The sequence below is a fragment of the Teleopsis dalmanni genome, chromosome 1 (genome assembly GCF_002237135.1).
Source record: "Teleopsis dalmanni isolate 2A chromosome 1, ASM223713v2, whole genome shotgun sequence".
NCBI lineage: Eukaryota > Metazoa > Arthropoda > Insecta > Diptera > Diopsidae > Teleopsis > Teleopsis dalmanni.
The window spans coordinates 71302015-71316250 of NC_051846.1; the positions used below are offsets into that span (position 1 = coordinate 71302015).

General features: G+C 28.0%; 3 protein-coding genes across 3 annotated transcripts; 1 reads left to right on the forward strand and 2 right to left on the reverse strand.

Moving 5' to 3' along the window:
* Nucleotides 1-2576: 2576 nt before the first annotated feature.
* Nucleotides 2577-4399, reverse strand: LOC119672909 (inactive peptidyl-prolyl cis-trans isomerase shutdown-like). Its single transcript, XM_038084076.1, has 3 exons — nucleotides 4223-4399; nucleotides 3168-4060; nucleotides 2577-3109 (listed from the first exon to the last, which is right to left on the reverse strand). The coding sequence occupies exons 1-3, from the start codon at nucleotides 4282-4284 to the stop codon at nucleotides 2736-2738; spliced, it is 1329 nt and encodes a 442-aa protein (XP_037940004.1). The 5' UTR covers nucleotides 4285-4399; the 3' UTR covers nucleotides 2577-2735.
* Nucleotides 4400-6324: 1925 nt separating this feature from the next.
* LOC119666186 (hydroxysteroid dehydrogenase-like protein 2) lies at nucleotides 6325-7919 on the forward strand. Its single transcript, XM_038075469.1, has 2 exons — nucleotides 6325-6682; nucleotides 6740-7919. Exons 1-2 carry the CDS (start codon nucleotides 6505-6507, stop codon nucleotides 7786-7788), a joined length of 1227 nt encoding a protein of 408 aa, XP_037931397.1. The 5' UTR covers nucleotides 6325-6504; the 3' UTR covers nucleotides 7789-7919.
* An 864-nt stretch (nucleotides 7920-8783) lies between these two features.
* Nucleotides 8784-10255, reverse strand: LOC119666187 (soluble NSF attachment protein 29-like). Its single transcript, XM_038075470.1, has 2 exons — nucleotides 9710-10255; nucleotides 8784-9640 (listed from the first exon to the last, which is right to left on the reverse strand). Exons 1-2 carry the CDS (start codon nucleotides 9948-9950, stop codon nucleotides 9045-9047), a joined length of 837 nt encoding a protein of 278 aa, XP_037931398.1. The 5' UTR covers nucleotides 9951-10255; the 3' UTR covers nucleotides 8784-9044.
* Nucleotides 10256-14236: the final 3981 nt, after the last annotated feature.

Genomic DNA, 14236 nt, shown 5'->3' on the forward strand with positions numbered 1-14236 from the left:
TAAATTGTATATAAAAGAAGGTCATATAAATGTAAAAATATAATTTTAATATTAAAACATATAATCAAACGATTTAAATAATAAAAGTTTTATTAACATACCATGGAATATGTCAATGTTAAATCGAAGAATATTTTAAACTTTGATTTTTATAGAAATCCTTATTGTTTATTTTTTAAAAATTGTTTTTTATATTTAACTTAGTTTTCGGGTTATTTTAAGTGCCAAATATAAGCTTCTTTTTAATATAAAAATATTTAAGTTATAATAGACTATATTTAACTAATATAAGAATTAAATCAAATTTCGCAGTAAAATAGATATTAAACAATAATATAAATAATATAAAACAAATATGTCTAGTTAAAATATATGTAATGCACATTAACACAAATAATATATTAATGTTAAATAAAAGCAAAAATAAGAGTTTATAAAATATATAATTTAAATGAAAATATTTAAATATGTATAAGAAAAATTTAAAGAGACCTTATATCAGAATAGAAATAATCAAAAAATTAAAGAACTATAAAGAAAAAGAGTTTCATTTGCATATATGTGAATTAGTTAATTTTCTAAATTTAAGCGCAAAACAAAACAAAAAACCATAAAAAAATATTTGATATGAATAATTTTAATTTAAAATTAACATATAAAAATATGTAAAGAATTTATTTGTAAAATTAAATTTAAGCTTTATGTTACCAAATTATTTATTACTGTGTTTAACAAAGAAAATATATACATATAGTTATATATCTGTAAATGTATATGTATAAACATACATATAAACTTAAAAATTATTTTATTATAGTTTCTGATGCAGATATATTATATAAGAACAATTATAATGTTAAATTGTCAAAACAAAATTTTTTAATTGTAAAAATGTCAACGCTTAAGAAAAATAAATCACAAAAAAAGTAAATTCATTATAAAAAATTTTAATTTCACTCAAATGTATATGAAAATGTATAAGGGCATAAAGCAGTAAATAAATATTTTTCGTTTGAACAAAAAATATTTTATTTTTATGTTTTGTTAGGAATATAAACTTTTATCTTATTTTCTTAAAAGCTTTGGAAAAAGGGTGAGCAGGATCAGGCACTTAGCTAAAGGTGGGGCCTGATTTGCTGAAGTCTCCAAGAAGTGAATATAGAAACTACATTTTAACATATATATTTTTATTATTAATGTTTGTTATTACTGAAAAATCTGAAAGCATCATTTAATATATAAAATTCTTGCTAAGGACTTGACCAGAATAATCGCCTAGCAATTCAAACTTTAACTTTTCTTCTGACTAACGGATCATTATAGTGTTCATCGACCAAATTTTGCTGCTTCCCATTTCGCCAATTAATCATTATAAAATATATGACAAAAAAAACTGACTATTAGGTAAGTAGCAGGTGTGATCATAGGATATAAAATTTGGAACAAAATGTGATACATTTTTGAATGAAATATCGAAGTATTCATCGATTAATTTGAAACATTTTCCGGATAATAACGACATTTTTGACATCTGCCTAATCGATGAGTTGAGCAGAGGTGATATGTAATTTCTTAGAACAATAATTACATTTGATTTGGGTCTTCATTTAGTGTCTTTTATACTAGCTTTTCAAACAGAACAGATTAAATCAATGAGGATAGGAAGAAGCCACGGATTAAGAAGTCTACCTCGCCTCTACTGATAGGTCATTTTGTAACGTGTAGATCTGGCAATCGGATGGAATACTAAAACTCGGCACTCTCATTGCTCGGCACTCGCTAGAACATTTTGCTTGAAGTTTATCTTCTTCAAGTGTTTGCTTGATATTGTAATTGTAGGCACTACAAACATTGCTCATTTTTTTAAAACAACAGTAGTTTCCTAGCTCAAAACATGGGTATTTGTATCTTAATTTTTTCAAAAACCAGCTAACGTACCTTCAAATTATGCAATCTCTTCTTAGAAACATGCTGAGCTGCATCTCTTGGAATTGGTATCTTACTAGTACATATTTAAAAACTCATAACTTCAAAATTGATTACAACATAAACGGAAGTATATAAACTAATGTCTAAATAAATCCATAATTACATATAAAGAATTTTTATATACTTTTAACATTTTATTTGCATTAACTTTTACAAAGTATTTATGACAATTTATAGATTTTAATACTCGTAACAAACTTGAAAGTATAGAGTTAGTTTATTAAAATTAAAGCATATTTTTGGTGTACTAATTTAGTTTAAAAAAAGAATATATATATATATAACTATATACTTCAAATAGTTTATATTAATATACCTTTTATAAATAAGTCATTTACAGATATTCAAAATGCCAATATATTGAATTTTTTGATTGATTATTTTTAAGTTCTGAAAATAGTTGGTATAATGTGTATATACTTGACATATTTTTTTTTCTTCTATATCTATATTAATACACAGTTATAGTTCTTAATAAATATGTCATTAGCTTTAGACCTTTATATGAGAATTTAACAATGATCTCTCTATTAAACTATATAAAACATACTCATGAATTAGTTACCAACTACTACTGGCATTTTTTATCACTACTAAAATTCTGTGGTATTCTATATATTTAATATATGTACTTATATAATTTATTTACATATACATTTACAAGCAAAGATAAACATTTACAAGCATTAGTATACTAACAATACAAAATCGTTATAAAGCAAATGTAATTTATTTCACTTCAAATATTATTTGCGCGACAAAGTGCGTGTATTATTCAAAGTAGAAACACGGACTTTTAACTCAAACTGCTCAGCGAGTTCATTGATCAAAGTCATATCATCATTTGACAAATAGGTTGGTAACTTAAAGTCATTTAAGTTAGATTTAGTTTTGAAATTTTTTATTATTTCTTCCCATTGATCTCTATTAGTAGTTTCAACGTCGTTTTTAGACTTCTCCTTTAACTGCATTCCTAGTGCTTTTGTCCAAATATTTTTTTCTTGATGTTGCCACTGCTCATATTGCTCATTAAGTAATTTTAATTCAGCATTGATTTCGGGATTCATAGGTTCTAGGAGAAGTGACTTTGCCAAAATATTACGAGCTCTTTCATATTCACCTATTAAAAAATATTTATTTGTTATAGCCGTTTTTAGTAATTTTATATCGTTACTTACCGAGCATACGCAGGGCTTTGCCTTCTTGAAATAGAATTTTGCACGACGGTTTCTGTTTGTCTAAATTACGTACTTCCCTGCACATTATACAAGCTTTCTTTGGATCACCAACTTTATTGAAACATACCGCTAAATTTGTATACAATTTAATCAAAAATAACTTCTGACCACGTTCCTCATCTTCATTCTGTAAGCTACAATAGCTTAGTACGTTGGCAGCACGTTGAAACGCAGATATGGCATTTCTGTACATTTGTTGTTTAAAGAAATCTAAACCTCTTAAATGTATATCTTTTACTTTTTCGACAACTATAGTATATTTATTACGATCTTCGGGTTTAATACTCATATCTGCAGTAAGATTTCCTATCAAATCAAAGGAAATTACGTCTATAATGAAGAGACCATCAGCTTTTGGCTTAACACGTGGTGGGCAACCCATTTCATGGAATAATAAATTGTAGTGTATGATGAATGTGGCGCTCTCGCCTTGATACATAGATTGAACAGCTTTTTCCAAACCTGACAGGACTTCACATTGACCGGTATAAAAAGTGAATTTAGCTCCACGTAAAAAGGAAGAATCGAATGGGACACTGTCACCTTCCCAATAAGCATTGTATTTTATACATACACGTGCGTTGTCCGGAACTAAACCTTTTTCCTTACAACCAACAGCAGTTATTTTCTTATGAATATCATCTGATATTTTTACCATATCTTGTTTAAGTTCCACAAACGGTTGTGTCCAAGGCGATGGAAACTGAGATATTATAGTTTCGCTATCTTCATTCTCATCGTCAGAGCCAATGTTGAGCTCATCGAACATATTATTTTCGTACTCATCCGCATTAGTGCTAATTTCGAAATTAGCGCCATCGCTCAATAGTTGACTGTAAGAACAAACAAAACACAGCTTTAGTTTAATTAATTATAAATACTTTTTGAAAATAACAAAGTTATTAGAAATTTTATCGGTATACAGTTATACTATAAATACACATGTACATAAAATTTTTAGATTTTTTTACATAAATTTTCTTTAAACAAATTACACTAATGATATTGGGTCCTTTAAAACAGTGCATGACTCTTCTACTGCATTATTAAGCTCCATATTTATTAAATTATAAAAATATTTTCGATATTTTTGTTACATTCAACTAAAATGCGCTTCACAACAAAAAGTAACAAAAAAAGCCGCAATCAAACTATTCTTTGCCCGCAATGCTTAATTGGACTTACATTATGCCAATTCACAATAGAACTGCAGTTTACAATAATCTACCAACTAATGTCACAGGTAAATCAAATGCTGATCAAATATTCAATGAAGGTATTTAAGCAGTTCTGATAACAACGTTTCATCAACCATTTTAGATAAATTATTCACACAATGCACGTATTTTTACAGTATTGATAACAATGTTTCAGGAAGTAGCCCCATATTAACCAATATTTACACTATGTTCACTGTAATGCAACAAGGAATATGTGTTTAAACTGCACATAATATAATGTATGTAGAAATTAATCTGATTTAATTAATACTGTGGTTACATTACATGCGAATTTTATCTAGTGTATTCGTACATATTTTTTTTCATACAAACACGTCGCATGTTTCGGTTACATTAGTGGTAATTTTTTTTTCAGAGCTTTAAAACAACACCATTAAGTCTAGTTCAAAAAAATTGACATTACTCTTAATTTATATAAAATGCCATTTTTTGCTATAAGTTTTTGTTGTGTTATGTGGAATATAATATATAAAAATTGTAAACACTGAAAATTAATTAATTTTAATACAAGAAAAAAATGAATATTAGAAGGACAATGGTTTGCATTCTTATATTATAGGGGTATTCACGATGTCTGTGCATCGTTGCATATGCAAAATTATTTGATTTTATAAAAACAATTACTTTATTTATAATTCTGCACTTGATTTGGAAGACAATATTCAGGACCATATTTTCAACACCAATTGCCTCTTGCATATTTGGTTTTCAAGACTCTATTGTAAATAATACTACTTTTTTTTACTGTCTGCTGGGCAATATTTAGCGAAACTTTTAAGTTTTTTTTGATTTTGTGATTGTTTTGCGCAATTGTTTGATTATATATTTATTTTACGTCCAACAACGTCTGATCTTCTGGCTAAAAATTGGAAATGTGGCAACAAAAAGTGGACTAATAATGAGGTAAATCTTATTCTAAATTTCCTGAAGGAAACAGAAGGTTTTGACGTATATATGTTACATATATGTCTATCGAGTTTATTCCATTTATAAAATTAAAGTAACATGAAAACAACATAAACTTCTCAATTTTACTATTTCTACCTTTGATTGTACACGAACGAATGAATTTCAAACAAAATATTTTGTTTAATCAAGTATTCGCACGAGAGAGACACCACGTCACGCGAATAGTTCTTAGTAACTATAATAACTAACATATGATTACTTATAAACGTAACTTGTAAACGTAACCGCAGCCTAACTCAGCTATTGAATAACTGATATTAATCAATATATTTTTAACATATTTCATTGTCTACAGTGAATGATACATTATTTAATAATGAATTGTTATTATTGAGCAAACAGACCATAAAATTTTCGCACCAAATTTTGCAATTTATTATATATTTTATAATGCTGCTGGAACGAGTTTTTAGAAAATTTTCTGAATTGTTTAGATTAAAGGTGTATATTAACTCACAGATAATATATTTTGACAATAATTTAGAGTAATAAAGTATGTATTAATAAAGTAATAATTATGTAGGTAATATAAGATACTGGAACAAAGGTATCATTCTATGTGAATTAACAATCACAAAAATATACATCATTTTTTATTTTTAGTTTTGTGTTTATGGAGTATTTGTTTTGACTTTCGTGTTTTTAAATACTACTTAATATCTACAGCACATACTAAAATTTTTTCCAGTGTAGCGTATTATACTAAACATATTTTTCGAATTGTTCTAGTTTAAAAATACAAAAAAAATATGTGGATATTGATTCAAAATTATGTTATATATATAACAGCGAACTAACCCTGTTCGGAACACCCTACATTACATTGTGATCATGCCATTAATATGTTTTTGTGACGTTAGATCACAACACTTGTTTGTATTTTGTTTTGTTTGTGGTTTATTTGTTGCGTTTGTTGTTGCTCTTGTGATTATGAAGTAGATTTCTCTTGTTTGATATATATGTTTATATTGTACTTTGGACTTTCTCTTTGGCGTGGTATAAAGTTCTTTGAGTACTTAAGAAAACTGCCTTCAAATTAAATTGGACATTAAATATTTATTATCAGAATGATTAATACTGGAAAATTAGCGGGACGTACTCTACTCATAACCGGCGCGTCTCGAGGTATAGGAAAAGCAATTGCATTAAAATGCGCTAAAGATGGAGCAAATATAGTTGTTTGTGCTAAGACTGCCGAACCACATCCGAAATTGCCCGGCACTATTTACACGGCTGCTGAAGAAAGTGAGTTTATATTAGTAAAAATGATCCAAACAAATGATTGAATGTATAAATTTTCAGTTGAAAAGGCGGGTGGAAAAGCTTTGCCATGTATTGTAGATGTGCGTGATGAGGCACAAGTGCGAACTGCTGTATCAGAGGCAGTAAGTAAATTTGGTGGAATCGATATTGTAGTAAATAATGCTAGTGCAATATCTTTAACACCCACACTTGGAACTGAGATGAAACGATACGATTTGATGCATAACATTAATACTCGAGGTACTTTTCTTGTATCAAAGGAATGTTTACCCTATTTATTAAAGAGCAATCACGCACACATACTCAATATTTCGCCACCACTTAATCTAAATCCAAAATGGTTTGGACCACACGTTGCCTACACAATGGCTAAATATGGCATGTCAATGTGTGTGTTGGGTATGGCACAGGAATTTCAGGATAAAAACATTGCCGTCAATGCGCTTTGGCCGCGTACTGCTATACAAACAGCTGCAATTGAAATGTTAACAGGAGCGGAAAGTGCACAATGGTCACGAAAACCTGAAATAATGGCAGATTCTGCATATGCGGTTCTTGTAAAAGAACCGCGTCTTAGCACTGGTAAATTTCTAATAGACGATGAAGTACTTGCAGAAGCAGGAGTTAAAGATATGACGCAATATGCCTGTAATCCGGCTAACGCAGATAAACTGATGCCTGATTTCTTCTTGGATGGCGAAGAGGAATCAAAAGGTGGTGCAATAGATGCCCCTGCTTCTGCTTCTTCAAAAGGCAAAATACCACAGGTGTTTGAAAAAATCAGCACACTTTTGTCAGAAGATATTGTAACAAAAACTCAGGCTATTTATCAGTTTAATATTGAGGGCGACGAAAAAGGTACTTGGTATTTAGATTTGAAGAATGGTGTTGGTTCTTGTGGCAATGGTACACCTCAACATACGCCTGATGCCACGCTAACAATGAAATCTCAAAATTTCTTTGATATGTTTGCGGGCAAATTAAAACCAGCTCCCGCGTTTATGTCTGGAAAACTTAAAATCGCTGGTGATTTACAAAAAGCCATGAAATTGGAAAAACTAATGAAAGCTTTGAAAACAAAACAATAGTTTCTGTTAACTCGGCCAGGATCAACAGCGGAAACATTTCTGCAAACAAATATAATACTTCGGAATTAGGAAATAGTGTTTGTTTTTATTTTTTAAAAAACACGAAGAATATTTTTTTTATGTAAAAATATTTGGTTGAAGAAATAATAAATTTTTCTACAAAATATTAAAGATTTTAATACCACATTTATTATCTATAAATAAATAAAGAATCAAATCAGTAATTAAGAATTAATTTGGTCTTACTCACCTATACTACTTTCTGTTTTCAATCAATCACAATATGTTGTTGTGGTTCTAAATACTTCAATTTCAAGAACCGCTATTAATTTAATACAATAAAAACAACTAAAATGAAGTCATATAAAACGCAAGCTACTTGAACTATAAGAGAACTTTGATTTCATACTATTTTGTTTGTATTACAAAAACAAAAGTTTTTCTATTTACATATGTATATATTATATATAAAAGAATTTTTGTTTTTATATTATTCAAATTATAATACATACTTACCTCTGCTCACATAATTCCTAATTAAAATGTCAAGAGAGCTATATGCGCTTCCCTACTCTAGAAGCAGATTTAAAAATCTTCACGAAATGGAAGATAAGTCTATAATAAAAAATCAAAAATATTGAGTTAAATATTTTCCTAGTTTTACGTCCTCTATTTATTGTTATTATTTTAGTATACATACGAAAATATTTAAATACCCTATCGAGATAGTTGAATTTAAACGGACTTCAAATTTCTTAATATTTATTCGACTTTTTTACTTTTATGTTCAACACATATTAGCATTGGTTTTTTCAATTATATTATTCTTGAATAAATATTCCTCATAAGTATCTTTATCTGTTACTCGTATATACTATAGAGTTGCCTGATATAAATTTCAACGCCACAGATAATATTGCTGATGACTATACAGAATTTCCGTAATTGAAAAAACGATTATTTTCTTCAAAAAAAATATCAAAATTTTATTGGTAGTGTTTAATACAAAAAGCAACCAGCATTAATTATATATTTCTGTTATAACTTCATGCAGCTTTCGATATTAATAATGAATACTTTCTGATATATTAAATAACTCATAATTGATTAATAATGATAGTTCTAAGCTAAGTTTCTTATAGTGAGAGTGAAGATTCTTATATCCATGATTTATATTATTGTGTTTTATAAACAAAATGTAAATAAAATATTAAATCAACAATTGCGAATTTAGTATGCAACGCTATCTTTGTTTTCTACTTCTTACCGAGCAATTTATTCATTTCTTTATTTTGCTTAGTCATCTTAATATCAACGTCTTCAATTTTATAATTCATATTATCTAATAGTTCATTCTGTGACTCAATTTCGCCACCTAAGTCTGTAGCTAAGCATTTTAAGCGTGATAAATTGCCACACATTTCTTCGAGATTTGCTTCCAACTGCATTTCGAAAGGGTTATTGCGTCTTTGTTGTTGCATTTGTTCTCTTTGCTGATATATAGTAGAGTCATTGCGTATGCGACTTATAGGATGATCATCATAACGCTCTGTTGGTGACATTGCAGCTTTCTCGCTTGGCATTCCACTGTTTGTATTTGTGTTGGCGGTTGATTCCTGACTACCAGTAGGTGACAGAGTTGAACGTGGAGACTGTGCTGGATCACGGTTTCCTGCTAAATAATTTTTCAGTCCACCAAAAACACTTTTTAATCCATTTAAATGACGTTGACTAAAACGTAGTGTGGAATTGATTTCATCTAACTGATTTGATGTTTTCTCTAATTGTTCCCTTTGTTTTGCGAGTTCAATAGCAGTAGCCTTTCCCACTTCTTCAGTTTCATATAAAAGCCCTGTAAAAAATAATACAAATATTATTTAATACATTAGGTCTACAAATACAAATGTGAACATTCACTTACCTAAACTTTTCTGTGTGGAATCAATTGTACGTGCTTCAATTTGACGACGTTTTTCTGCATATATTTGCGTTTGGTCCTCGAAAGGATTTGTACTACGCGTTTTAACACCAGTGCTACTATGACCAGAGACTCGACTATTAGTGCGAGAACTATTCAGAAAAATATCATCATCAACATCCTCTAAGTCTTCACCATTTAAGTCAAAGTGATTATTCACTGGCTGCAGATAATTATCAGCCATAATTATTTAATTGCACACGTATTTCCAGAAAATACTATTTAATCAAATATAGTTGTTTACACTTTAGGTACGACTAATTGAAAATTTCAATTCTATTCTACTTAGTTTTTTAATATAAACAATTGGATATAAGTGCTGTTTTTATCTAAAATGAATTTTGATATTTGCTTCGACCTAAAAAATATTTTTCTTCTACATACTCCCCTTTGTTTTGATGATTAAAAATATTATGACAGCAACAAAAATACCAAATACCAAAAGTGTTCAATTCACAATAACATAATTAAGTCTCTTCACAAATATATACGTAGAAAAAGCAAGATTTTTTTTAAAAATATATATTAATGCGTATTTTTTCACAATTGTATCATAAATATTTAAATTATTTCAAGTTTCACTAAATATTTCTTGAATTATTTCTTAATTGAAAAGTACACTGTTTTTTTCAACATCATTAATTTAACACATATGTCAACTTATCGCCTACCGACTTATAAAGAAATGTTTTGAAATCATTTTAATTTAAAGTAATTTATTATGTTTTAGTCAAGCGTTGTATTAGTATATTTAACTGCTTAAATTGATTAAGGATTAAAAAATTCATTTGTTTTATGGGTCCCTTTTAAAAACTAAGAAAGAATGTCCGAAGCCAACGTGTTATAGCGATTAAACATTTCTGCTCTTGTTGTCAGTTTACTGCTAAATGACAATAAAGAATTATCAAATATAACAAAATTACACATTATCTCTGGTATATTATAATGACAATTTGAAACTAAACTATTTTAAACATATAACTTTTATAACAAATATAAATTAATTCATGTCATATAAAATACTGACATTAATATACGTCCTCATATCCAACCGCTGACTCATTAGGTTTTGTTTAATATAAACAATATTACGCATATTGCAAAGCCAATATATCTAAAAGGCTTTCATTACTTAATAATTAATAATTTACTAATCATTACAGTTCTTGGAATTGAATTTATACAATTTTGTTATACCAAATTTTCCATTATTTTGAATTTTTCAAAATGCTGAATTCCAAAGAATATCTTTACAAGAACGGAAACTCCGCCCACTTCGTGAGAGTGCATTTGAAATTGTTTTTGAAAACTTATTTTTTATAACATTTCGGCACACGTATTAAATACATGTGATCTTACCACGATAACATCAAATTGCTCTCTTTTTGGGGTTGCAGTATAATAATTTGCTACTACTTGTTAATCATATGTTAACTTTTTAGTAATATAAAAAACTTATGCTTCCTTATTTGGTTAATAATATTACATTACGTAAACAAAATATATATTGTAACAAGTAATATATGATAAATAAATTTATAAATTAATATATAATAATTTGAATCAATTAATTTAAATCAGTTTAGTTTGTTTAATAATGTAATATATATTCAGTAAATTAATTTTTGTTGCTATTTTCATATGAATTTTATAGTATTTTAATTTATTACGTTCGGCAACAAACTTTTGTAGAAGCAAATTTTTTAATTAAATAAAAACAAACAGTTTTGAATATTTCTTATTTAATGAGTTATATTTTCTTAAATATTTTTTGAGAGTGTAAAACATTATTTCAAAATCAATTTTGATATAATAGCATTAAATACCGTTTTGATGTGAAATTAATAACAAAGATTGAAGCTACTACCAATTCACTTTTTTATACGGCAGCACTTAAGTGATCCATGATAAATTGTGTTTCTCTGCGAAGACTTAATTTTTAAATTTAGTGCCAAAAAATATGTTGATGGGGAAGGGTGTACGCGCATTCCCTTTAAATGTGTGGTACGTATTATTGCCTTGCATGCATTTCTAATTGATTAGTAACAATAAATCTGTTGATAAGGGAGGATGTGCGGGCATCCGCTCTAAATGTATGTGGTGAATAATACTTATTATTAATTTACGTACATTAGTGTGTGATCAGTAGCGAAAAATCTATTGATAAGAGTGGGTGCATGCGCATTCATTGTCGGATTTATGCGTTTTTCTTATGAAGATATGTTTTTATATAATTTTTAACAATTTTTAAATTTTAATATTGAAAAATTTTAATTTTATATTATGATTATAAAATATATTTATATATAAATACTAAAGTATTTAAAAATATTAGCTAAGTTTAATTAAAAGAAGTACAAGTTGTTTACATAATTTATTATTGTTAGGAAATGAAATAGACTTGATTATTTACAAGAATTAATGCAAGATTTAAACGAGATATATGCTATACATTTTTAGTTCATCTGCTTGATGAATATTATAAATTTTTACATAATATAAAAATTAAAAACATTTATTTTATTTGTGTTGATTATGTATAGAATATATGAATATTTTCTTCAGAATTTAAATGACCTTAAAAACATAAATTTATTTGGGATATGATTATTATCATGTAGCGCCTTATGTTTATGTTTTAAATATTTTTATCTTAATGTGAACATAAAATGCACACTTACTAATATTTTATAATAAATAGTAAAATACTTTCGTTAAACTGTTTTATTAGAAATATGCATAGAAATTAAATGAAAATTAATTTTCTTTCATCATTATTGTGTGAAAATTTAAAAAAAGAACTATAACAAATTTTTTACATCCCTTGTATTTTCCTATTTCTACATTTAGTTTATTTAGCTATGTAGTTTATTCGACCAAAGTTCAAGATTTGGTATGCATTTTCCACACCACCCAAGAGGTATGCATAAAGGTGCGTTACCGAGTTTATATGTCGGTTCCCCAAGAGGCATATCCACCATTATATATTGGTTATAATTTTTTACAGATTTTTACAAATACAAAATTAACAGAATAATAATTACAATACTTTTAAAAATTAATTGCAAATTTAAATATACATAAACTAAAAGCAAAAAATTATTAAAGTAAAAACTTAATTTATATGTAAAAGTCAACTGAATATCATGTGGAAAACTAAGCTTATGAATGCGTTACACGCAAGAGCTTTTGCTTATAGTCAGGTGTATTTAGAACCCTATTAAAAAATTTTAACAGGAAATACATGCGTACCCTTATAAAAAGAGTTAAAATACTGTCTGTTTTGCAGTTTTGACAGCAAACATATGGACGTATATTTTTTAATTTTTGGTATAAAAATTGTGCTATACCTACTTTTTGGTAACTGCTATTAAAGTGTTTGCAAAATTTTAACTACTTTTTGTTAAATATTTGCGCAGTAAATTTTGTATGATTTGGCGCAACGAAATTTTATATTACTCTCAAAAAATCAAAACCAAAAAACAAAACCACACTCTTTCTTACACTCTTCATGGTAAACTTTTTGAAATATTCCGTTCTCAAAAGTACTCGAAGCATCGGAAAAAGGTGAAAAGGTGAAAAATTTCAGTGATTTCAGCTGGTGTTAGTGCACTTTTCACTAACACTTTCAAGAGCTCTACGGCAAATTGTTGTTGTGCGAAAAAACAAATTTTAGTTCACAATGGAGTTGCCGTTCTTGTAAGGTATTCTTTGCAAAAAACGATTGTTTTGCTAAAGTATTGCCCAGCGAACAGTAAAAAAAGTAGTATCATTCACAATAGAGTCTTGAAAATCAAATATGCAAGAGGTAATTGATAGTGAAAGTATGGTCTTGAATATTGTCTTGCAAATCAAGTGCAGAATTATATATAAGGGAATTGTTTTTGTAAAATGTGTGTGAAATAAACAGACATCGAGAATACCCCTATTATCATTATTTATTTGTGATCTATCTAAGCTACTGACATTAAGCAAGTGATATATAAAGTTCTGTTCCACGAGCTACTCATAATAAAACTCAAGTAAAACGCAAGTAAAGTACAAACTGAGAGCGTAACACAAATAAAGTGCCAAATTACGCTCTTTACACAGATTTTCATGAAACAGCTTTATGTGAAGTCTGGTAAGAACACCAGTGCCGCAGAAATAAACAATATAAAAACTTAAATTCAAACCAAAACAGCTGATCCACACATCAACACAAATTTTACTTGAAATAAAGTGTACGAGTAAAGTCTGTGTAGCATTTTTAAATTTCGGCAGGGATGTTACACTCTCTCAGATGCTCTCATTTACTCGGAAATTTGCTGGTGGAACGCACTTGTGTATTCATAGTGCTACTCAAAGTTACTACGAGTAGCTCGTGGAACAGACCTAATATATTAACAATCATGGGAGCAATATTCTAGCAAATATACAGAATGTTCTACAGAACAATATTTGGTCTTAACTTAAAATACATTGTTTATT

What these genes read in the sequence shown, in the direction of transcription:
- LOC119666186 (XM_038075469.1), top strand. Translation starts at nt 6,505, where the DNA reads ATGATTAATACTGGAAAATTAGCGGGACGTACTCTACTCATAACCGGC. An exon ending in TTACACGGCTGCTGAAGAAA is followed by an intron (nt 6,683 to 6,739) that starts GTGAGTTTATAT and finishes ATAAATTTTCAG; the next exon opens with TTGAAAAGGCGGGTGGAAAA.
- LOC119666187 (XM_038075470.1), bottom strand. Translation starts at nt 9,950, where the DNA reads ATGGCTGATAATTATCTGCAGCCAGTGAATAATCACTTTGACTTAAAT. An exon ending in TTCCACACAGAAAAGTTTAG is followed by an intron (nt 9,641 to 9,709) that starts GTAAGTGAATGT and finishes TATTTTTTACAG; the next exon opens with GGCTTTTATATGAAACTGAA.
- LOC119672909 (XM_038084076.1), bottom strand. Translation starts at nt 4,284, where the DNA reads ATGGAGCTTAATAATGCAGTAGAAGAGTCATGCACTGTTTTAAAGGAC. An exon ending in AAGGACCCAATATCATTAGT is followed by an intron (nt 4,061 to 4,222) that starts GTAATTTGTTTA and finishes TTGTTCTTACAG; the next exon opens with TCAACTATTGAGCGATGGCG. An exon ending in CAAAGCCCTGCGTATGCTCG is followed by an intron (nt 3,110 to 3,167) that starts GTAAGTAACGAT and finishes ATTTTTTAATAG; the next exon opens with GTGAATATGAAAGAGCTCGT.